Source organism: Mirounga angustirostris, unplaced genomic scaffold, assembly GCF_029215605.1.
Source record: "Mirounga angustirostris isolate CCGP_5_RB_7025 unplaced genomic scaffold, mMirAng1.0.hap1 SCAF_8, whole genome shotgun sequence".
Lineage (NCBI taxonomy): Eukaryota > Metazoa > Chordata > Mammalia > Carnivora > Phocidae > Mirounga > Mirounga angustirostris.
The window spans coordinates 47,024,322-47,049,444 of NW_026991716.1; the positions used below are offsets into that span (position 1 = coordinate 47,024,322).

The following is a 25,123-nucleotide window of genomic DNA, read 5'->3' on the forward strand; positions in this document are numbered from 1 at the left end:
AAACAAAAGCAAAAATGAATTTTTGGAACTTCATCAAGATAAAAAGCTTCTGCACAGCAAAGGAAACAATCAACAAAACAAAGAGGCAACCCACAGAATGGGAGAAGATATTTGCAAATGACACTACAGATAAAGGGCTGGTATCCAAGATCTATAAAGAACTTCTCAAACTCAACACCCAAAAAACAAATAATCAAGTCAAAAAATGGGCAGAAGATATGAAAAGACACTTCTCTGAAGAAGACATACAAATGGGTAATAGACACATGAAAAAATGTTCATCATCATTAGCCATCAGGGAAATTCAAATCAAAACCACATTGAGAGGGGCGCCTGGGTGGCTCAGTCGTTAAGCGTCTGCCTTCGGCTCAGGTCATGATCCCAGGGTCCTGGGATCGAGCCCCGCATCGGGCTCCCTGCTCAGTGGGAAGCCTGCTTCTCCCTCCTCCACTCCCCCTGCTTGTGTTCCCTCTCTCGCTGTGTCTCTCTCTGTCAAATAAATAAATAAAATCTTTAAAAAAAAAAACAAAAAAAAAAAACACATTGAGATACCACCTTACACCGGTTAGAATGGCAAAAATGGACAGGAAAAGAAATAACAAATGTTGGAGAGGTCGTGGAGAAAGGGGAACCCTCTTACACTGTTGGTGGGAATGCAAGTTGGTACAGCCACTTTGGAAAACAGTGTGGAGGTTCCTAAAAAAATTAAAAATAGAGCTACCCTATGACCCAGCAACTGCACTACTGGGTATTTACCCCAAAGACACACATGTAGTGAAAAGAAGGGCCATATGCAACCCAATGTTCATAGCAGCAATGTCTGCAATAGCCAAACTGTGGAAAGACCCAAGATGCCCTTCCACAGATGAATGGATAAAGAAGATGTGGTCCATAAATACAATGGAATATTACTCAGCCATCAGAAAGGATGAATACCCAACTTTTACATCAACATGGATGGGATTGGAGGAGATAATGCTAAGTGAAATAAGTCAAGCAGAGAAAGTCAATTATCATATGGTTTCACTTATTTGTGGAACATAAGGAATAGCATGGAGGACATTAGGAGAAGGAAGGGAAAAATGAAGAGCGGGGGGGGATTGGAGGGAGAGATGAACCATGAGAGACTATGGAGTCTGAGAAACAAACAGGGTTTTAGAGGGGAGGGGGGAGGGGGGATTGGTTAGCCCGGTGATGGGTATTAAGGAGGGCACGTACTGCATGGAGCACTGGGTGTTATACGAAAACAATGAATCGTGGATCACCACATCAAAAACTAATGATGTACTGTATGGTGACTAACATAACATAATAAAATTTAAAAAATTAAAAAAAAATAGTAAGTACTTAAAATGTCTTGAGCATTTAAGTGAAGAATTAAACAAAGATTATGTTCACAACTACTATCCTATTTTTCCTTTTAAAAATCACAATTCTAAGTATAAATGGCTGGATGTTATTGGTCAGAAAAAGAATGACAGGGGCCTCCAATTTAAAAGTAGGAATTGTAAGTCCTGGCCCGATTTTCTATCCTATAATTGTTCAACACCCATAGCTGGCATCCTTGACCTACACCTGCCGATTCCACTTCATCCAGGCTCTGGAGTATATTTACAGAAAAATGCAAGGCTTCTTAATTTAGTGTGGGAAACCGGATTAGATTCTAGAACAGAAAGGGACATTAGTGGAAAAACAGGTAGAATCTGAATAATATCTTGAATTTAGTTAAGAGTAAGGCACCCATGTTAACTTTTTGGTTTTGACAAATGTAGCAGATATGTCAGATATTAATAATAGGGAAGACTGGGCAAAAGGTACACAGGAACTCTCCATACTATGTTTGCCACTCTTCTCAAAGTCTAAAATGATCCAAAATTAAAAATTTATTTAATAAGGGCTTCAGAATCAGACTTGAATTTGAATGTTACCTCTGCCACTTTCTAGCTGGATGACTTTTCTTACTCTTCACTTACTTTCTTTATTCCCATTTATGGAGCACTCAATACATAGCAGTTCCTTTACTAGAAAAATGGTGATGAAAGATGCAACCGTACCCTCAAGTTGTTCACAAGCTCTTAAGTGAGTTTCACACATAAGCAGGCAATTTTATTACAGTTTCCTCATCTATAAAAATGTCTCTCTCACAAAGATATTAGGATTGCATGAGATAAAATAGGCATGAAAATCAGCATTAATCCCAGTCTATAACATCCCTTCCCCCCCGGGATGATTTAAGAAACCCTAGATCAGCAATGCCGGAAATTCAAGACCATGTCAGTCTTGCTGCTCATTCAGTTCTGGCCTGGTGCTAACCTGTCAGAATTGGCCTTCTATTCTGTGATCATGTTCACATGGCCTGCAGTTTCAGTTAAAAGGGACCCTGTCTCATTTCCAGAAGACCAGGACTCAGCCTGTGTCTCAGTCTTCTAAAGCATGGTTTCTCAATCTCAACACTATTGACATTTCAGACCAGAGAATCCTTTCCTGTGGGAGGCTGTCCTTGCTTTGTAGGATTGCAGGATACACTGTAGGCTCTTTAGCATCTACCTACTAGATGCCAAGAAGCTCCCCCAAGCTGTGACAAGCAAAATGTCTCCAGATACTGTCAAATGTCTTTTGGGGGGAGGGGAGGAGCAAAGTCACTTCTGTTGAGGACTCTTGGACACAGAGCCTATGGAAAGAGAGCTTGTTCCATGGGCCAGAAATCCTGAACTTTTGATTTAAGTTCGGTACGTATACTGCCGTTTACCATACTGATAGAACAGATGTGCCAACAAAAAAGTGTTTCATGCTCAATATATTTGGGAAGTAGTTAGATCCTTTATTCCAGGCCTTCTCAGAGCCTTTATTATATTCAGGTACTCAGTGACCTTCTAAGATGGAGCTACAGTGATATCCTTTCCCGAATTTATTTGACCAGGAAACAATTCTAGAATAATATTTAAGGGATACAAGTTTAAGAACAAGGTCCTAATCAAATCATGTTGCAGCATTCCAAAAGAGTTAAAGCTTGAAAGAAATGAGAAAGATTGAACTGATCCTTAAAGTAGTCTAGAATATGGAAATCATTTTTATTTAAATTTATGCTATTAATTTATAGCATGAGCTGAGCCCTGCCATCAGATATAGCATGCTACTGGGAAAGAGTAATAGAAATTCAGGAAAGATAAAACTCAAGTGGTCATTAAATCATCTATAATTTCAAAGCAGAGGAAATTTCACATCTGCTGAAGATGTTTTCTTTGAGGTAAAAATGTGCATATGTGCCGATCGCTAGTATATTATTTTAACATCACACTGATAATTAAGCACAGATTAGAACTGAAAATTCATAGCTTCTCAGAGCACAAAGGAGCCATCTAATTTGAATGTTTTGTTTTATAAATGAAAATTCTCACAGTTGGAATTTCTGAAAGTCCCAGATGAATAGGCTCCAATCGGTAATGCTTAGTAACTTAAAATTCCATTTACCTGAAAATTCCTCACTGCTGGATATTCTGAAGGGCCCCACAAGTAGTCTCGCCCTGCATGATATATCAGGCTGGATTTGTATATTTCGGGTCAAAAGTCCAACCTCTGCAGCCAGACGAATGTATCGGCCATCCTCCATGACATGGACGCTTCCTGGGGCAATAGGAATTGGGCAAGAAAAAAAAAACTTTAAAAACCTATTTCAGAAATTGCCAGCTGGGGACCCAGAGAACCTGACAAATGAAAACACTCCTTTCCCCTCGGAAGTCCTACCAACATTAAGGTTGCTTTTCCTCAGGCATTCTCCACAAATGTCAGCTGAGAAATGAAAAGCTCGTTCACATATCTCTCTTTGGGATCAGAGTGAGAGTGTTCGAGCAAGAATTCATTTCTCCTTAATAACTGTGGGTACTGGGACAAGGAAGTCAGGGCACACCTGTCCAATTAGTGGGGTCCCCAACCTCCTTCCTTAAATTCATTCATAGGCGTGAGACTTGAGTGTTTGGTTGTACATCGTCCGTGGACCTCTTCAAAGAGAGTGAAGAATCCCAGACTGAGGCAGTAACTGAGCTAAAGCAGCAATGTATAGGAGTAAAGGGACAAAGAGCAGTGGCAGTGTCCTCTCATGATGGGTCTTAAGCTCAGAATTGCCTGAAGGAGCCCCCTCAGGGACAGGAACGGAGTGCCCTGCTGGTCTGTTCCACTGAGCTCCATTTACACTGCACTTTGCATCCTACTAGCAAGGACTGCTGGAGATTTCTCCACTTTTTAAAAAAGAAATCATCCTTGGAACTATGATTTAGAAATAGCTTTAGACATAATCCTGCTGAATACATGTATGTTCCTCTCCCATATCAGAGACAAAAAGATATTCCTTAACCCCTCTATTTCCATGTTTTATTACTTATTAGAGTTCTTGGATTAAACATATTACTTGGACTGAATCTGGAACCTCATGGCTATTTATAATTTATGTGCAAAGAATTTGAACTGTGCATAATGTATAAAAATATTTACACTTTTTTTGTGAAAAAGGTATTTGGCTTTTTAACTTTTTTTCTTTTTAATAGTAGTAGTAGTCAGTACATAAAGTGTCAGGAAGGACACATTCCTGAGTATGGAGAAAGAAAACATTATTTACAATAACTGTCGAATTCTAAGTGATTGTATGATTCAGTGTGTCAAGAAATGAACTGGAAATTCAGCTCCCCTGAGGTTTATTCTGGCTTAGCCATGGAAATGCCCAGTGACCTTGAACAACATGCTTAACCTTTCTGCTTGCTTCTAGACTTGCCATTATATGTAAAAAGTAAAAGAACAAAACAAAAAATTCCTTCACATCTAAGTATTCTTTAAAAGTTAAGCAATACAATTAATGAGGGAATAGAGGTAAAGCCTTCTAGGATGAGTCTAGGGAGCAGCAAAGTATTATCCATCCCTTCTGAATGGCCACTGGACACAAGATCCCCAGGCAGGTTGCCAAACACATTCTTACTGGCTCATCCTTTTCCCTTCTCCAACAAACCAAAGCCTTACCAACATGCCGGTGTTTGAGCCGTTCATGGATCTTAACATGGTGAGCCTGGACTTCTTTCACAGTGAGGACCTCTGCTTCATGAGGCTCATAAGAAGAGGAGCTAAGGACGATTTTGTCATGGGGCCGCCAATCTACTGTGTCCTCTACTATAATTCTGTAACAGCATAAAAATCGTATCAAGTCTACTGGCCATGCAATACAGATCACCTACTAACTCCAAAGAGGAAAGGATATCCACTGCAACCACCAGTTCCCACCAGGGAGACTGACTTAGAAATAACAAATCAAGAAAGAGAAAAAAGGCTTCTGTGAAATGTTTAATGTTCATGGAGTCAATGGTGTGGCTTACATGTATACATCACAAGGATTGCAAAGAGATTCTTTAGCCATAAGTCCAAGGTAAACGAACAAGAAAGAGTAAAAGTTCCAGAGTTTACTATATGCCAACTACCCATGGCTTCTTAGAGCAGGCATCTTCCTCCCTGATTGGGAAACAGCTTGTATAATAAACGTGTTTCAGAAGAAATCTTTTCTCACATTTTCTAAAGGACTGTTATGTCACTTTTTGGACAATTTATCATCATGTATTAAGGCTCCTACCTTCATGGTCAGACAGATATAATGTGGATCCTAGAGATGCCACTTACCAGCTACGTGACCTCAAGAAGTCACTTTTCTGAGTTTCTCATCTTCCTCTTAAAAGTGCCAATATTGAAAGCTCCCTTCTGACATTCCCATGTTACTGTGGGGACTAATGGGATGCATTTCTTGAGTGTTGTGCTTCCACCACAATATGAAACAACGATGGTTTTGTTCATTTTCATTTTTTTAACTCACATTTAATAAAACTTCTGTTCAGTCTTTCACTGCCGCCTAGCTTTTCCTAGTGAATATGTCTGCTTTATTCTTCATTCACAGTCATTACCAACTTCAATGGCATAAGTTTATTTTAATAACCTGCCTCTTTTGCTAATGTCCACATTTTAGGAAGCTTTGACAAGAGAGTCTCCTCTACCCATAAATATTCACCCAGGCAACAAGTCCATGTGAAGGCTATTCCATCATGAAACATTTATTGATTGAACACTGGTAGGCACCAGACATTATAATAGGTGCTAGAGGCGTAATGGTAAATAAAACATATGTCATTTGCATTTTTAAAAATGACAACTTAGATTTTGACTAGTAGACAGCCTTAAAGAGTTTACTGCAAGGGAGGGGAAATACACACGTGTTTCTATATAATATTAACACCAAAAAAAAAAAAACCCAAATAAATTACAGGGGATCGTTTGTGGGTCAATGGTACGAGTCTGCTATGAACCAAAGATCATAACTAATTCAAGTCTGTACACCTGAGCTTAGAGAGAGAGAGTCACAGAAAAAAAGACTACTGTCAATTGCTATAATTTTAATGAAAGAATTTAGTCTTACCTTTGTTCCTGATTTGTAGTGACATCCTAGTTACAGAATATTAAAGCAACTGCTAGTTTTTAAAAGCAAAGTAACTAAACTCCAAGAGAGGAAATAACAAAGCTCAAGACTAGATCATTGAATGGAGCCAGAGGTTGGATCAGGACAAAGGAAGACTCCTGATTAAGTCCAGGTTCTTTCCACTAAATAACATTGCCTCACCTGTCTGACTCATAGTCCTTCCCCAGATAAATGGTAATAAAAAGCAATACTGGGGTGCCTGGGTGGCTCAGTCAGTTAGGCGTCTGACTTTGGCTCAGGTCGTGATCTCCGGGTCCTGGGATCCAGCCCAGCATGGGGCTCTGCTCTTAGCAGGGAGTCTGCTTCTCCCTCTCCCTCTGCCCCTCCCCTCTGCTTATGCTCTCTCTCTCTCTCAAATAAATAAATAAAATCTTAAAAAAAAAAATACCCCCACATCTCAGAATGATATCAAGATAATCCACAAAATTATGAAGAGTCTGTGAACCATACAATGGAATACTATGCAGTCATTTAAAAAAGTGTATTGTAGCAGAGCACGAATTATAAGACATTTTGTTCATGATGTTTGGATTGAAAAAATCAGGATATAAAACAGTATGCCCAATTTGTTTTTTAAATAAAAACAATGCATGCAGAGAAAACAGAAGACAGGAAAGATGCACAGTAAAATGTTAGTCTACCTATGGATGGTGAGTTTATTAGTGATTTTCCTTAAACCTAAATTTTCTAACTTAACAGAAAAAAAAATACTTTTTTTAAAAAGAAAATAAGGCTATGGATAAAAAGTCACACCAAAGTCAATTAGCAGCACAAATGAAACTGATCCTTTCTTTCATAGTCAGTATTATCTAGATAATCTTTTATTATTATCCATACTGCTGAATAAAGTTCTTCAGACGATAGGCACTATAATGTTCTGAAAAGTTTCTTATGAAATGAGTTGAAACTCATTTCTTGTGGACACGGGGGATTTTTACGGCAGTGACTTTGAGATCGACGCTGACCTCTGGACCATTGGCCACAGGGTAGTCTCCCCACAGGAAACAGTACAGCGCTGCCATGAGCTGTTTCTCCCAGAGACAGCCTGTGAGGCATGACGAGGGCCCACACCTGCTCCTAGGGACTTCCAGAGAGCTCCACCCAGGCCTAAAAAGAGCCCCTGACGCTGTGTTGGGTGGGGCACTAGGGCCCCTCCGTCTCTGTCTTAGGAGGCCGGCCCTATATTCCCTCCTGCAAGGCCCACCTTGATGGGGCCAGAGTCTGCATAGACAACCATCCCCAGCTAGTCAGCTTCTGCTGGGACTGGCTCCATCCTCCACCCCAATGGCCCCAACTACAGCTGCAGCTTGTACTTGTGAACACTGGGAGTAGGCATGTGCAATGTTGGTAGAAGATAGAGCCCGCCCTGCCTGCTTGCCTGTCCCAGACTTTTTTTTTTTAGAAAGAAGTCCATGTTCTTCAATGTTGTACAAAAAAGAATGGGTAGGCCCAAAAGTAAATTAAACATTATCACATTTATTTATACCACTATCTAGTTCTTCATATTAACTTTACTATTCAAACAAAAGAAAATAGGTAGCAATTTAGGGATAAGAGAAGGAGATAAAAACCAAAAGATTCTTTTTGACCATGTTTATCCTACATTGTGTCTACACCGAGTGCTCACAGAGATGGCTTCTTTTTACTTCGCTGTACAGGAATTCTGTTGTATATAAAACTGAACCTGCTCAGAAGCTGAGGGACACTAGAAATGATGGGTCCATCTCCTGGTGCACTGTCATACAATTCAAACAACGGTGCAGCTACCAGCTTGTAATTTTTAGGGACTGCAAACAAGGCAGTGTATGGTATGATAAGGATGGATGCATGTCATCATACATTTGTCAAAACCCACAGAATGTACAACTCAAAGAGTGAACCCTAATGTAAACTGAAATGAATGAAACTTCATTCCCTAACTTCCTTAAATAAGGGTTCTGCTCCAGCCAGATGAATCTGCTCACTCTCCCAAGAAATAGCTATGTGCTTCTCACCCATCACTTAAAATATCATTGTCCTTACTCTGCCCTTCAGTCCACTCATTCTTAAAAACTGAATGAAGTTCCTTTGCCTTCAAGAAATCTTCCCATGGGGGTCTCTTCCCCACTGAACACCCAACCCCCACCTCTGTTCCACACAATTTTGACATCATAGATTCCACTGCCTTGCAATTGATATTGTATTCTTGCTTTCTGTGGCTATTCAACTTTGATACTGTTAGATAATATTCAATAAAAATATGGCTACCTAGCTATATAAACACTGCAGCACATAGCAATGTTCTTGACAAAAAGAAAAAAGAACTATTGAAATCATTAGCCTGAGTTTTATATGAAAAATATAAATGAACTTAAGCTGACCTTTTCCATTGAGTCTCCTGAAACTTTGCAGGTTCATGAAAATTAATCTCTCTCCTATACTCCTGAAGCCTTGGGAATCCCTATGTCACAAGGACAGTATACATATGGCAAAGGAGTATGGCCCCTTCCACTTCTGTGTCCAAAGAGCAATAGTGGTAACTTCTAAGAAAGTCATGGTCCCCGTTATCAAGAACTTAGATGGTTCTGTAGGTCAAGTATCAGTTTTCCTTCAATTCCAGCATCTACTCTTTCCACTCACAGTCTTCTATTATTTGGTTACCCTTCAACCATTTCAAGAAATCCTATCTTCAGGACTGCTTGAAGCCCAGCTGTCTGCTTAGTACTAATAAGAGTCCTATAGCTACAGGGGAGAGGATAGACCTTTTTGTTCTGAGCAAAACACACCTAAAACAATAAATCAACAAAAAAATTAAAAGAGCTGTTTGCAACATAACTGGACCTAAATGAAAACCATATGAAAAGAGAGAGGAAACTATGAATAATCGCTGCAGAAGTCTCCCAAAAGAAAACCTTTAAAAATATATAAACAAGATGTCAGCACAGTTTTCTTTATTTTGGCACTAACATTTTATCTAGTTTGGAGAAAATATAATACTTTTGGTCAAAAGAACATAATTACGAAAAAGGAAAAAAATGTATGCTTCCTGACTTGATTTTAAAGTTTTTACAACCATGCATAAGGCATCCATATATAAACACCTACCACTTAAATGGATTTGTTAACTAAACGCTGGGGGGTCTTAATGATGATGGCTGCATTTGACCACAGGCTCAGAGTGTCCAGAGTCCAAGATGTTTTCTTCCCAGCAATAGGGATAGCCATAGATTTCTGAATTCTACTAACACTGAAGGTTTGTTTTTAAATTTCAGTTTAATTTTTTTTTTCATTTTTTTCAGTGCCATTGAAAGGTACTGCGGATCCTCAGCCTGCATTGGATTATGCGAGGTACTGAAGAAAGGGAATGGCTTTGGCATGATACCAACGCTGATGATGGTAATAAGAAGAGTTATCATAAATGTCAGCTATTTGTCTACCTGGCCTCCTTTCTCCTTTTTTTTCCAAGAAATCCACCATATCGTTTCTTTTTTTCTTTTTTTTTAAGATTTTATTTTTATTTATTTGAGAGAGAGAGAGCAAGAGTAGGGGGAGGGAGAGCAGCAGGCAGAGGGAGAAGCAGACTCCCCGCTGAGCAAGGAGCCCAAAGCAGGCCTCCAACCCGGGACGCTGGGATCATGGCCTGAGCCGAAGGCAGATGCTTAACCTACTGAGCCCCCCAGGCACCCCTCACCACACCTTTTCTGAGAACTGCTCTGCTTAACCACCATCCTAATTCTGTGTCCTAGTGAACACTGCTGATTATAATCCCACAAACCCTTCGTGAAAGGGTAGGCGAGGGATCCAACCGGCCTTTGTCTGTGAAAATCCTTCCCTTGGACTTCATTGTATCAGCTTTATTGAGATGTAATTGACAAATAAATTTAAGATTTTTAAAGCGCACAAATTGCCGATTTGATCTACGTAGACGCTATGAAAAGATTGCCCTCATTGAGTTAACTGACACATCCAACACCTCACACATTGACTTTTTGGGCATGGGAACATTTAAGATCTACTGTCAGCAAATTCCAGTGATCCAATACATTGCTATCAACGACAGCCGCCTGGACTTTTGAACTGAAACTAAGGAGAGAGAAAAATTTACTCTCTGGTGGTAAAGCTAGGAAAAGCCTGACAGGTCTGGGTACACTTGTACCCTAGAGCATGTAGAAAATTTTTCTTCCATAGATGCTAATAAGGTCGAAATAGAGAAATAAGAGAGGTTGGGGGAGGGCCTGCCACAATTTCCCAAATGGATTGAGAAAGGCTACTTTTACTTATTTTTACTATAACCACAATAACTAGCACGTCTTGAGGCTCACTTTGTGTTAGAAATGGGGCTAAGCACTTTATATACATTAATTCACTTAATCCCTCTAACTACTCTACTAGCCAGCCATTTTATTCTTGTATCACAGAATAAGAACGTGAGGGTCAGAAAGAGTAGTTTGCTCAAAATAATACATTTAGCTAATTGCACATTTAGAATTATTACAGTTCTGCCTTCCCTCAAAGTTTAAGCTTGTTTTCATTGTAGCATACTATTTCCATCCTATGTTCCTACCACATGTGCCTTTTCCCAGCATAGAGACAATAGCCAATCTGAGATTAGAACCCACTCGTTCACTGGACCAAACAGAATCATCTTCTTTTGGGGGCTACTTACATGATCCTGAACTCCTGCCAATAAATGAATAAGGCTGCCAACTCTACTATAAACAAAATTGTTATAGTAGAATAATGAAGTCTGAGTAATAAGCAAAATATAGTGGTTTTTAAAAATAAATGTAAGATTCTCATTTATTAGATGATATACCACTGAATCAAGAGGCTTGATAAATTCTGATTTCCAGAAAAGACACATTCATTCAAGGTAGCAGGCATTTATTAGAAGTCTTCTTTGTGTTCTGCTGTGTACTAGGTGCTAAGTAATAGACACAATCAATAAAAAACAGTATTTTCCTGCCCCTGTAGCAGCCACTTGGAGGAACAGGACATAGACACCTTAAGTAGCTTAGGATCCATCACCAGGCAGCATATTTTTATTAACATCATAAATCAGAAAACCACATTCTATAATTCAGATGGTGAGAAAATCAGTGTGTGCTTGAGGGGAGATTAAACGTCTTATGGAAGATGTGGTAGATTCTCAGGATAAGCAGGGAGTGTCAAGGCAAGAGGAAACCGAAGAGTACTGTGCACCTCCTTATTTTACTTATCAAGTATTTAGGGAGACTCGTAAAAATAATTGTTCTGGACACTCATGTCTGAAGTGGGAATGTATCGGAAAGGAGAACAAGAAGTATCCAAACAAAGTACAGCCAAAGAACACGAGATGGCAGAATAGATGACATCAGTGATGATGTCAGCGCAGAAGGCCAGGGTCCTGGGGCAACGTTGAGGTGAAAAATGATTTGTTGTTTAGTTCAGTTATTTCCTTATAAATACCAGAGTAAGTTAGTATATCACAGAAGAACCATAGACAACAACAGGACAAAGGGACTGGATAAGGCTCTCTACACTTTCTTTCTTTAAAAAGTAAATGAGAAAAGGAATAAGAAAAAATGTGAGACCTTTTGAGGAAGTTTCCCTGTAAACCTACTCTTCCCCCATTTCCTCTTCTCAGTAAACCAGAGCACTCTTCACCCAGTTGCCCAGGTTAAAAGTTTTATGGTAATCCCTGATTCTTCTCTTTTTCTTCTACCCAGCCCATCAGCACCCCATGTTTCCTCTGTCTTCAATATGTACTTCACCATTCCGTCCTCCTCCTTCACTACCATCCTAATCTGGGCCACCAGCATGTGTCACTTGTAATGTTAGTTCACTGTCCTAACAGTCTCTCTGCTTCTATCCTTGTCCCCACCAACAGTTAACTCTTCACACAGCATGAACCAGATTACAACATGAATTGGACCCTGTCCCCGCCCTGTTTAAAATCTTGCAATAACCAGGATAAAACCTAAAACCTTTACATAGGATTGATTAAGTAACCACTTAACTTCAAAGAACATATGGTCACCCTTACATGACAGTAAGACCTCTACTTAATACTTACAATGGGTAAAAAGCCAATTTCTTTAAATCTAAGTATAAATCTCACTATAACTTCTCTTGACTTATCTGAAGTCTAAAAAATCCAATATGTTGTTCATCAGTCTCCTCCAAAGTCAACTGAAGCAGAGCGACAGTGAAGAGTAACTTAACTTAGAGATAAATTTATATTATAATGTAGAACAAAAGAAAATGATATTGTTTCAAATACCTTGCTAAGCCTACTTTTATCGGTGGTATGAGGAATAAGTCTAAGTTTATAAACTTAACAAGAAATTTTTCCTCTGAAGATTTCACTTCAATGTTCTTCATAAAATAAATCAATTAAACACAAATAAATTCAGATATGTAATTCTGTTGGCAAAAATCCATAAGGAGGTCTGAGTAAAATCTGTCCTCATAACAATGCGTTAGAAAGACTTATTAAACTGACTTTTAACATAAAGAAGACCATAGATCAATGTTTAAAGAAATGGTTTGAATAAGGTCTGTACTTCAGTTAATACTAGACTAATATCGATTTGCTAGATTTTATCATGTTTAGGTTATGAAATATATCATCAGAGAATGCTGAGTGAAGGGTACATAAGAATTCTACTATTTTTGCAACTTCTTGTGAGGTTTCAATTATTTCACATTTTTTAAAAGGTTAAAAAAAGGAAGGCTTTCCATAAAATGGATTCACTATGGTAATTACTTAACAATCATATAAACTCATTAAAAACTCCTCATCAGGACTCATATTAAGAAATTTTGTTCTTAATATTTTTATTATATAGAACACTAGAATATAAGCAATGGAATCAGACAAACCATGATTAAAAAAAAAAAAGTCAGCCCTACAAACTAGCTTTATAAACTTGGAAATTTTACTCAACTTTTCTATCCTCAGTTTTTGTATCTGTGAATGCAGATCATAATACCTAACATAGCACTGAGAGATTTAAATGAGATAATGTATGTAAAATGCCTGGTAGATGCTTGACATAGAGTGAACCCACATGATAAGAGCTCAATAAATAATAGCTAGCTACTCTAGATAGTTTTCATTCATAAAATTGAATTTCTTTTGAAAGAGCCAATTGCCCTGACTCTGAGTGAGGTTTTTAACACATTCTTTAAAGAAAAATCCATTCATATGGCTCTTGCCAAATTCCATCCTGCTAGCCTTATAATTAAAGTTCCATATTTATCCCTGTTTGAACTGCCTACTTCACAAATCCATATGGGTATCAGGCACTTCAAAGTCAACATGACCAAATCTGAACTCATAATCTTTTTCCCCAAAATTCCGTCCTCTTTTAGTGAATGGCACCACCGTCTGTCTCTGCAATCCAGAAACTAAGAGTGCCTCACATCCAATACATCTTATAGACTTGTATCTCCCGTCTCTACATCTGCCCACTTCTCTCCATCGGCACTTCAGCTCCTGACTACAAGTTATGCTATCTCTTGCTTGGACTTCCTAAGTGGTGTCCCTAGATCCATTTTTGACTCCTCTGTTGTCTGCATTGTACCTAGAATGATTTTTTTTTTTTTTTTTACATATAGGAATGTGATCACAAGCTCTACCTCCCATCTATATTATCCTCTTAAAAACTAAAAATAGTTACACAGTGCTCCTGGAGGGTAAAAACTAAACTTGTTATATTGCCAGTGAATATACCCTGACCACTAACTACTCCTGGGAACCCTATTGTGTTGGGTCCCTGTTCACCAGGTCAGCCAACCTGGCCTTCCTCCAAGTCCCTCATGTTGCCCACTCTTCCTCCCACCACAGAATCACCTCTTGGGCCTCTACTTCTCCATCATCTGTGCTGACTCTATCAACTTGGAAAGAATTAGACTGGCCCCAGTCTCATTTCCAGGCTCCAGTTTCGTCCTCTTCCTGTTTTCTTGATCACTGAAATTATCTACTTTCTGGATGACCACCTATCATGTTCTACCTGAGTCCTAAACTACGTATCTAATTGTCTTCTTGACATCTCCCCTTGGTGTCTCCAACTTAGCATGTCCCATCTGCCACCCTGACAAATCTGTTCCTTTTCCAGTCTTCCCATCTCAGTGCATGCCTCCACCATCCATCAGGTTGCTCAGTCAAAAAATCTGAAGCACGTCCCTCACCTCAACATTCAGTCCATTGGCATGTCCAGACAGTGCCACCTCCTCTCTCCATTCCCATTGCCTCCTCTTCGTCCTAGCCACCATGATATTTGGCTTCAACTGGCTTCCTAACTCATAGCCCAGCTTCTGCTTTTTTCTCCACCACTCATCATCTATATAGCAGCCAGAGTTGTTTTCAAAACATAAGTCAGAGTCTATCAACTGACCTCCGTAAACCCCTCAGTGATTTTCCCTCTGACCTCTCACACCTAAACAAGGTACCATGTGACCTGGCATCTACCATATCATACCACTCTCCCCTTTGCTCACTCTGGTCCAGCTATAGTGACCTTCTCTCTGTCTCCCACTCCCCAAAGGCCACCTGAGAGACAATGCTGGACCAGATGTCCCTCCTTCACTGAGCACACTAGCGCATCTACATCAAATAGTGGGATGCCTCCTACCATTCAGATCTCAGCTCAAATTTTTCTTCCCCAGAGAGGTCTCCCCTGTCCCTTTAATCTAAAAGGGTACCCTGTACACTCCCCAACTATTTTCGATTGTACCACACTGTTTATTTCCTTACTAGTGCATTTTATAATGTGCAACTATGTTATTTATATTTCTGTATTAGCTTCTTTATTGTCTCTCTCTCCATGAAGATACAAACTCCCAGAGGACAGTGATCTCTTCAAATTTGCCTCTACATCTCCAGGGCTTACAGCCACACCTGGTACATAGTAAGTACCCACCAGATATTTGTTGAATGATTGAATGCTGTTTGCTCTTGCTGGAGTGCTCTTTCCCCACCCCACCCCCACTCCAGTTTGCTTAATTAAGGCCCACTCATTGTTTAGTTCTCACCTCTGAAATCACTCTTCAGGGAAGCCTTCTCTAACCTCCATTACTGCCTCAAGATCCTGCATATTCATGTTTTCAGAATCCTATAAAGCCCTCCTTCATAGCATTTATCCCATATGTAATTTTACATTTACTTTATATTTATTTCATTAATGTCTGGGTACAGAGACGATGTCGATTTTTACTTGTGATTGTATTTCCAGATCATAACTCAATGTTTGACATAGGGGCATAGGGTAAGAATTCACAAAAATTGTGTTGAAAGGTAATAACTACTCTATGAAGAAATTCTGTATATAGAGAAAAGCACACCAAAGCAGTAGCCAGCTATCATCTCTCCCACAGGGATCCTTGCTGTGCTGTATGTCCTTCCAGACATTTCTCTATCCACATATATGCATACATAAATGTTATTTTAGTTTATTTACAAAACTAGGCTAATATGTAATATTAGCCTGAATGCCCACTTCTCCTCCCCTTTGTCAACATGGAATTCAATCATCATCCCCTTTGGTAATTAAATATTTTAAAATAGTGCTTAATTTTGTTTAAATTAACATTTATTTCAACTCTAGTAGGGAAGAACATTTTTCCATATGTTTATTAGTCAGATGTGTGTCTTCTCTTGTGGCTCATGTATTCAAACTCTTTAATGTTTGTTCTTCTAGTATGTTCATCTTGTTTCCTTTTTATTCCTAAGTATTCTTTACATATAAAAAATATTAGCCCTCCATCTGTACTATCAAAAATTGCAAATATTTTCCATTTTATCATCTGCCTTTGCATTTTGTAATTGGTATGCAAAAATATTAATTTTCTTAAATATTGATTTTTTTATGTTGTCAAATCTATGACTTCTTGCTGTTATAGTTGTTGCATTTCTTATGATAAGAGAGGTCTTCCCTAATTTAATATTGCATAATATTTACTTAAATGTTCTTCACATAATTTTATAGTTTTATTTTTTTACTTTTTTTTTAATTTACCTATAATTTTTTCAGAGTGAAGCATAATTTGAGAATCTAATTTTATAGTTTTCCAAAGTGTTTACCAATTACTCCAGCACAAGTCTGCAACTAATTTGAAATGCTAATTTATTTAAATTCTAAGTAATAATACATACCTGAGTCTATTGCTAGGCATTCTCTTCTGTTTTGGTGCCAACAGCAATAGGAAATTATTCACACTGAAGGTATATATATATATATATATATATATATATATATATATATACACACACATATATAATTTTTTTTTAAGATTTATTTATTTATTTGAGAGACAGAGAAAGAGAAAGTGAGCGCATGAGTGGGAGGGACAGAGGAAGAGGAAGAGAGACTCTCAAGCAGACTCTGCACTGAGCTCCAAGCCAACATGGGACTTGATCCCAGGACTCTGGGACCATGACCTGAGCCGAAACCAAGAGTCAGACACTCAACTGACTGCACCACCCAGGTGCCCCAAGGTATATATTTTTCAAAAAGTAAGTGGTAATGTTGGCTATTTTCAAGTGTTTATTGTTCCAAAAGACTTAGAATTAGTGAATCAGATTTCAAATGTATATATTTGACTTGTTATTAAAGTTGCATTAGATTTGACATCTTTAAAATATTGAGCCTTTCTGTTGATGTTATGCATCACCATTTATTCTAATATCCTTTTATGCCTCTTACTAGTATTTTATAGTTTTGTTTCCATTCCTCCTGTAATTTTTCTTGTTTATTTCTAAATATTCTAAATTAAAATTTAAATAGGATTTTACATTAAAATATTCAAATGCTATTAATCTATGCATTTACTGAATGAATGCAATGATAGTTCTTCAGATGATTCTCTAGTTCCTAAGACAAAATATATATAATCTACAAAAAACTGACAATTTGGATTCCTTTTAATAGTAACAACTAATGTATTTCTTTTCTTGACTCAATACATTGGCTAAAACTTTAATAATAATATTTAATGATTATTGTAATACACAGTAATTTTTAATGCCAGTTTTTCCATAAAATAGAAAGTTGTTTGTTTGAGAGGAATTTTTAATTATTTAATTTGTGTTATTATTTAAAGCAGTGATTCTCAACTAATGGCTAAACCACTCTATTAAGAAACATTGATTTAAAGGAATATCCTTAAAAAAATAAAGGAATATTTTTGTAGTCTTAATTTACTGTTTATTCCAAGAATGCAAGCTGAGTTTTATTAAATGTGTTTCTGTTTTGTATCAAATTGATCATGTTCTTAGTCTTTATATATATTGCTTCGATAAATTATATTAAGGAATTATTTTAAACCATCCTTCTTTACTTGAATAAATCACACTCAACCATGATTTTTTCCCCTAACAAATAACTGGATTTCATATGTTGTTGTTTTACTTAGGATTTTTTTTTTTTTGCATTTTATTTACATTTAGGTGTTGCCCCAGTTTTCTTTTTTTGAATTACCCTTAGCAGCTGTTTTAAAAATTATTTTATGAAAATAAATAAAAATAATAAATAAATAAAAAGTATTTTATGCTTGCTTCCTAAAATTAATTGAAAAGGTTCACATATTTTCTTATGCTATGGAACAGATTATACAACATAAAAAGTGTCTGATATTTGAAAGAATATGCCATCAATTTATTTGAGCCAAATTTATTCTCGGGAACAAATCTTTGATAACTGCATGTCTTTTGCTATTATTGGTTTTTTCAGTCATAGTCTTCTTTAACCAATTATGATAATTTATATTCCTACATATAATTTATTTTTGTAAATTTCAGAATGGTACTATATACATTTTATTATAATTCTAATCTCTTTGGTATCTGTTACATTTGAATTCTCATTTCTGAGGTTACATATTATTTTCTTTGTATAATTAATGTCATTAAAGATTAAACCATTATCTCTAAAAAAATTTCAAGTCTACTAATTTCCTACTTTCTAATTCACCAATTTCTGCCTTTATCTTACACAAATTAATTTCATTAGACTTATTGGATATTTTGTTTCTGGTTTCTCAAATTGACAGTTTAGTTTGTTTATTTTTGTATTTTATTATTCAGCAATGAAAGCATTTAATGTGATGACATGTTGGCCACGACTCCTGCAATACTATTATTGCTATTTTGCTAGCATTCTACCACTGGAGTTTTCATCTCCTCTCTGATACAAAAGTTATTTAAAAGAAAGTTTATTTTTTCTTTTCTGCTCTTTTATCTTGCAAGAGATTAAGATTATTGGTTAAGAGGTTTCTACCTTTACATGTATTTTATTGTGATCATATTCTACACCATTTCTGTTTACTAAAATTTGTTAAGGTTTTAATTATATTTATATTCTGGGGTAAATTATATTTATATTTTTTTGTATATATAAATTAAATTACCTTTATTACATTATTCAGATTTCTTCATGTTTTCTTTATAATTTTTAACCTAGTTTAAAAGTTAAAAACTGAAAGAGGGGGGCATCTGGGTGGCTCAGTCAGTTGAGCATCCAACTCTTGATTTTGGCTCAGGTCATGATCTCAGGGTCCTGGGATCGAGCCCCAGGCTTAGGATTCTCTCTCCCTCTCCTCCTCTGCCTTCCCCAACCTGTGGCTTTCTCTCACAAAAAAAAAAAAAAAAAAAAAAGAACTGAAAGAGGTAAGTAAATGTCTTTCATTACCATTTTTGTTTCTGTCAATTTCCTCATTTTTTTTGAGATCTACTTTATATATTTCTTTATTATGTTATCTGGTATAAATTCCTGACTACTGGGGTCTCCCTGGAGACTGAAGTCTTTATTAATATAAAATATATTTATTTTACACACTTAATTTTTTCTTTTCTTATAATTTTGAATCTTTTGTTTTTGTTTCTATTTCAATAATTCATTTTATCTAATATTTAAATAATTTTTTTCTATATTGGTTTTATTTTCCTCTAGTAAAAAACATTGTGATTGCATGTTGATTTATTATCCAGTTTTTTCCTATGTGGGATCATTTTTAACAATCATATTTTCTTTATTTTTTTAGAAAAGTATCTTTTTTATTTATTTTTATTTTTTTTATTGTGTCCAATTAGCCAACATGCAGTACATCATTAGTTTTTGATGTAGTGTTCAATGATTCATTGGTTGGGTATTTTCTTTTTATAACTGGAAGATTTATTCTTACTTTCTTACTTCTGTTGTTTCTTTATACATTTTTTGTTGCTTTAATTCTCTTACTATTTAATTTTCTTCTCTTTTTGTACTTTACTACTTATTTTATGGTTTCTTTCATTCTCTTTTCTCTTTGGTGATTTGGAAGGTATATACCCTATTTTAAATTCTGCTAGAACAGACTGACTCGTATTTACTTCATATGGCATTCATGTCCCATCGTCAGTTTCCTATGGCCACAGTCCCAGGTTGTAAACCCGGAGTTTTATCTGAGAATTATGACCTGTGATGGTTAGTTTATGTGTCAACTTAGCTATGCTGTATTGCCCAGTTATCCTATCAAATGTTAATGTAGGTGTTTCTTCAAAGGTGTTCTGTAAATGTCATTAACATCTGTAATGAATTGACCTTAAGTAAAGATTACCCTCAGTAATGTGGGTGGGCCTCAGCAATCAGTTGGAAGGCCTTAAAAGCAAAATCAAAGTTTCCCTGAAGAAAAAGAAATTCTGCCTCAAGACAAAGTTCAAGACTTTGCAGACTCCCAACCTGCCCTACAAATTTTGAACTTACCAGTCCTAAGAATATAAGCCAATTCCTTGAAATACATCTCTTTATATATACTATTATATATACTACATATTATACATATGCATACACACAAAACCTATGAGTTATATATATTTATATAAACAGACTAAAGACTTCAGTCTCCAGGGAGACCCCAATAGTCAGGAAAGTTTTATACCAGATAACATAATAAAGAAATATATAAAGTAGATCTCAAAAAAAAAAGAGGAAATTGACAGAAACAAAAATGGTAATGAAATATACTACATATTATACATATGCATACACACAAAACCTATGAGTATATATATTTATATAAACAGAACCCTGACTAATACATTAACTTTTCAAATTTTATGTAGTTTCTTTTACAAGAATAATTAGACTTTGTCTTATTTTAACAGCCATATTTACAGTATTATATTTAACTTATTCCAGTGCTTACCTTTAAAATAGACACTTTATTTACCTTTATAGTATTCCTGAATTTTATTTATGAATTTTAAATCTGTTTAAGCCCTTTATCAGAACAATTTTTTGCATTTTTTTCAGTTCTTACTGAACTTTTTTGCTTTTTTGCTTTCACATGTAAACAGCAATTTTAGCAGGGTGTCCAATTCTTTGATTGAAATCCCTAAACATGTGTATATTTTTCACCACTAAACATGTATATATTTTTCCCTAAACATGTATATATTTTATACCACTATCTTCCTATACTTAATGGTGTAGAGAATTCCAAGGTTAAGAAGCTTTATGTTCCCTTCCGTTTTTCTTTTATTTTGTTCACTGCTTTTTCTTATACTGTGAGGATATGTAGCAATCATAATTGTTGGCGTTGGTCTCTTCAAATTCAGTGCAAGTACTCTCAGGTTTGCTATGTGTATTTTAGGTGGAGTTTTCATTATTCTTTCTGTTGTAATTACTCTGGGTTCTTATTAAAAATGAGCATTGTTTGTATATATGTACTTTGCATTCTCTGTTCTCTATTTCTAATACTTTCTCTTTTATGGATTTTTATCTCCTGACCTTGTTTTCCATCAGTTTGCTCTTCATGGTGCCTGTTCACTTTGAGGCAGTGGCAATTTCATTCTTCACCACCTCCAGTGCATGACTAAATTCTGTTATTGCATTTTAAATTCCAGAAGACTCTTCATATGCTTCATCTACTCCTATTTTATTTCTGTCTCTTCGCCAGCCATCATCTCAACTCAGACAATCATGATGTCATTTTACAGTTCATCTATTATGTCATAGAATCCATATTTTTAAAGATTTACTGATAGAGGTAAACACATATTATCTAACCTTTACTCCTAAATAAACGATAGACTCCTCTGCCTTTGGTTTGTTTTCTTCTTCTACTATTATGTTACAGAGTTTTTTTAAAATTCCTTCTAGTCCCTTATTTTACCATTTATTCATCCTTGAGTTTTGAGTCTTAATCTAAAATTTAATTTCATGTTGTAACAAAACCTGAATCATCAGCAAACCAAACAAGCAAATACATCCCTAACTTACTCTCCCTAACTTACTCTCATGTCTTACCTCTCATTGCCCGAGGCGATGTCAGCTGCAAGACAGGTCCAGGATTTCTTAGGACAAGCACCATGAAGCTGGACTTTCCCATATACCCCTGAAAGGAAAAGGAGCATCAGTTGGATAAGAAATTTTCGAAGGAATTAGGGCCACCTAAGTAAAACTCACTAGAGAACTTATTGTGCAAGATATGTGATATGGAAACTATATATGAAGATGTCTACCTTATCAAAGAATATTTAAGTTCCCTATTTTCAGCAGGTTGAATACATATTACATGGCTACAGAATGTACTCTCGTTCTCTTAAAAGCTATAGAGAAATTAATGCTACACCACATCTAGTAATCAAAAAGTTGGGAAATAGACCATTCCAATGACTAACTAGTTAAATTCTACCATTAAGTGACTCCAAACCATCTGTAATTCTGTTGGAAGTTAACTGGTTTTGATATTTTATGTTATAGGCTTCACTTTCCAAAAGGCAAGGGTAATTTTATTCCCCGAGGAAAGAGATTTGGTGCTATTAGCTTTGTTTTCAGTGGTTGGACCTCATATTTTTTTGTTATTACAGATATCAAAGGATAGATCTCTAGCTCCTTTGTTTCAAAATATAATTTATTTCAGACTCATAAATTAAAGTTGTACCAGGGACATGCTTGATGCAGTCCAGTTTTATTCCTTCAGGTCTTTCCTCTTACATGTTTTATTGCCATTTAAAATCACATGAAGCACAATTCCTCATATTCCAGTGGTCTCAAAATGTTTTGAGCATGAACCCAAGCAGTAACAAAATTATGATTGTGCACCCCTAATGCATGTGTATCTATTTATTTTTAGAAAAAAATACATATATATGAATATATGCACTTATGTTTGAATAGAGTTCTAATATTTTCTTCCTGAACCCAGATGTATTGTCTGCATACTCCTGGATTACTGCACACCATGTTTTGCAAATCACTAATCTTGAAATCTAAAAATTTCACAATTTTTAGCAGAAAACATATGAATAGAAGAACCAAACACCACCCATAAGGTACAAATACTATGCCTTGGGTTTTAATTCAATGTGAACAAAAAATAAGTTTCAATCAATTAGAACCTAACCAACTGTTTATGTCACTACCTATATTTTTTCCATACTCTAATTCAGAAAAAAGTCATAAAACTTAAAACAGGATTAATGGAAATGTAAGAAATATTCTCACTTTCAGGACATGTCCTGGAATAATCAATCTTTCATAATAATAGTCATACATATATGACTATATACATATATATATATTTCATATGATATCATCATCATCATCATCATCATCTTTAAAAAAATTCCATCTTCTTTACTATTGGCTAAGTAACCTAGGAAGGGGAGGTATGTGAAGTAATTTAGAGAAATTTCCAACAACAAAGATTTTAGCATAAACCAGTTAGTTTCCTTAAATTTGAGTTATGCAGAAAATTCGATTGACCAGACAAGTAGATTTCTTGATCATTTTCAATCATCAAAGACTACTGTAAAATTACACCATTTAGTTATTTCCAGATTATAATACTTAAAGAAATTAAGATCTGTCATTTACTTATAATGTCACAAAACTTTAAGCATGCAGTGAAATAAATATATCATTCTTTATTCAATTTAATATTGAGGAAATTTTAAAAACACTAGCTTCGCCGTATGGTTGGAGTCGAGGATTAAGACAGGCATCCTTGTATACTCCTAAAACAAAGTTTAATCCAACGGGGTGCTGCAAAAAACAGAGTGGACACCACAGGCAAAAATAAATTGAATGTTCCTATTATCCATTTAGTTTGTCAACTTGAAAAAAGTAAAAATATTCTTGAACCTCATATTCTTAAAAAGATAAAAGCATGGATGAAAAATCCTTTGGAAACATAAAGCCCTGTCAAAGTACAGTACTATCTGGCAATGGCTAAACATTAAGAAACTAGGTATCAAACTTCCCACCATCCTAACATGATTGCTTCCATTTTACTGGGTTGCTGAGATCTTAGAAAATTAGTAATGCCATTGAAAGAAAGTGATAAAATGCTAGAATAAACAGCCTTTTTTACCTATCCCTTAAAATGGAGTTCGTGCGGCTCTCACATCCTGGTTGGTGCAAGGCTGGTCCCAGTTTCTGTGCTCCTACACTGGTCAATTTTAAAAGAGAATCTGGGCTGTGACAGTAGCAAGTGAAGAAACTGTCAACAGCAAATGTTTCTTAGTAATCTATAGATCTGTCAATTAAAAAATATCTCAACAGGGCGCCTGGGTGGCTCAATCGGTTGGGCGACTGCCTTCGGCTCAGGTCATGATCCTGGAGTCCCGGGATCGAGTCCCGCATCGGGCTCCCTGCTCGGCAGGGAGTCTGCTTCTCCCTCTGACCCTCCCCCCTCTCATCCTCTCTCTATCTCATTCTCTCTCAAATGAATAAATAAAATCTTTTAAAAAAAATTAAATAAATAAATAAATAAATAAATAAAAAATATCTCAACAACCAAATAGTATTTACAGTTGGTAACAGACTCTTAGTCCAGGCTTCGGTGTCTGACCAATCTGGATATAAATCGAAGCTCTGACACTATAAAGCTGTGTGGCCTTCTGCATATCGTTCATCATCTCTAAGTCTTATTTTTGACAACTGTGAAATGGACACTGTTACAGGAGACCTGGTAAGTGAAATAATAAATACAAATTATCTAGAAGAGTGCCTGGAATTTAGTAGATGTTCTATGGATGGTACTTCTATATCAGAAACACACACATTTCATTTCATTTTTAATAAAAAACTGTATTATACTCTTACCGATTGTTCCTGGATCAATACGAATTCCATTGAAACGGTCACAGAAAACTCCCTCTGAGGCTCTAAGGAGAATCAGAAGCTTTTGTTCTTTTTCTAAGGGATTTTCCAAAGTACCTGTTTACAAAGTATATTGTTTAAGTTAATTTGAAATTAAAAGAGAGAGGAGGAAATCGTGATGTAATTTAGAGAATGCAAAGTAGATGCTATCAGGTAGGCTATATGGACAAGAACCAATGGTCACATAGATAAAATAAGAAACAAGAAAAAAACAGGATGCAGTAAACTTCTCAGAGGATGACTGGATTATTGCTCAGCAAATATTCACCGTTCTTTCTCCATTAGGAGGGCATACTTTCCTGACTTATTAAAATTTAGCCTGGTCATGTGACTTGTTTTGGCCAATGAAATTTGGGTAGAAGTGATAGTAATACCAGTTCTGAGATGATGCTTTCAAATTCTTTGCCAGTTTTCACCAGATCATTTGCAATTATGTTCTGTGTTATGAAAGGAGAATTCTTTAAATAACACCTAGTTCCTGAATGAAGAGACACACACAGCACACCTGAACAGTACA

At 36.2% G+C, this 25,123-nt stretch overlaps 1 protein-coding gene across 1 annotated transcript in view; it reads right to left on the reverse strand.

Annotated features, from left to right (window-relative positions):
- PKHD1 (PKHD1 ciliary IPT domain containing fibrocystin/polyductin) overlaps nucleotides 1–25,123 on the reverse strand; it is a 453,232-nt gene that overhangs the window by 123,241 nt on the left and 304,868 nt on the right. Inside the window, exons 53-56 of the mRNA XM_064597023.1 lie at nucleotides 24,550–24,663; nucleotides 21,748–21,835; nucleotides 5,008–5,162; nucleotides 3,472–3,624 (exon numbers count right to left, since the gene is read on the reverse strand). Of these exons, the coding sequence (XP_064453093.1) occupies nucleotides 3,472–3,624; nucleotides 5,008–5,162; nucleotides 21,748–21,835; nucleotides 24,550–24,663 (510 nt within the window). The remainder of the gene's footprint in view (nucleotides 1–3,471; nucleotides 3,625–5,007; nucleotides 5,163–21,747; nucleotides 21,836–24,549; nucleotides 24,664–25,123) is intronic.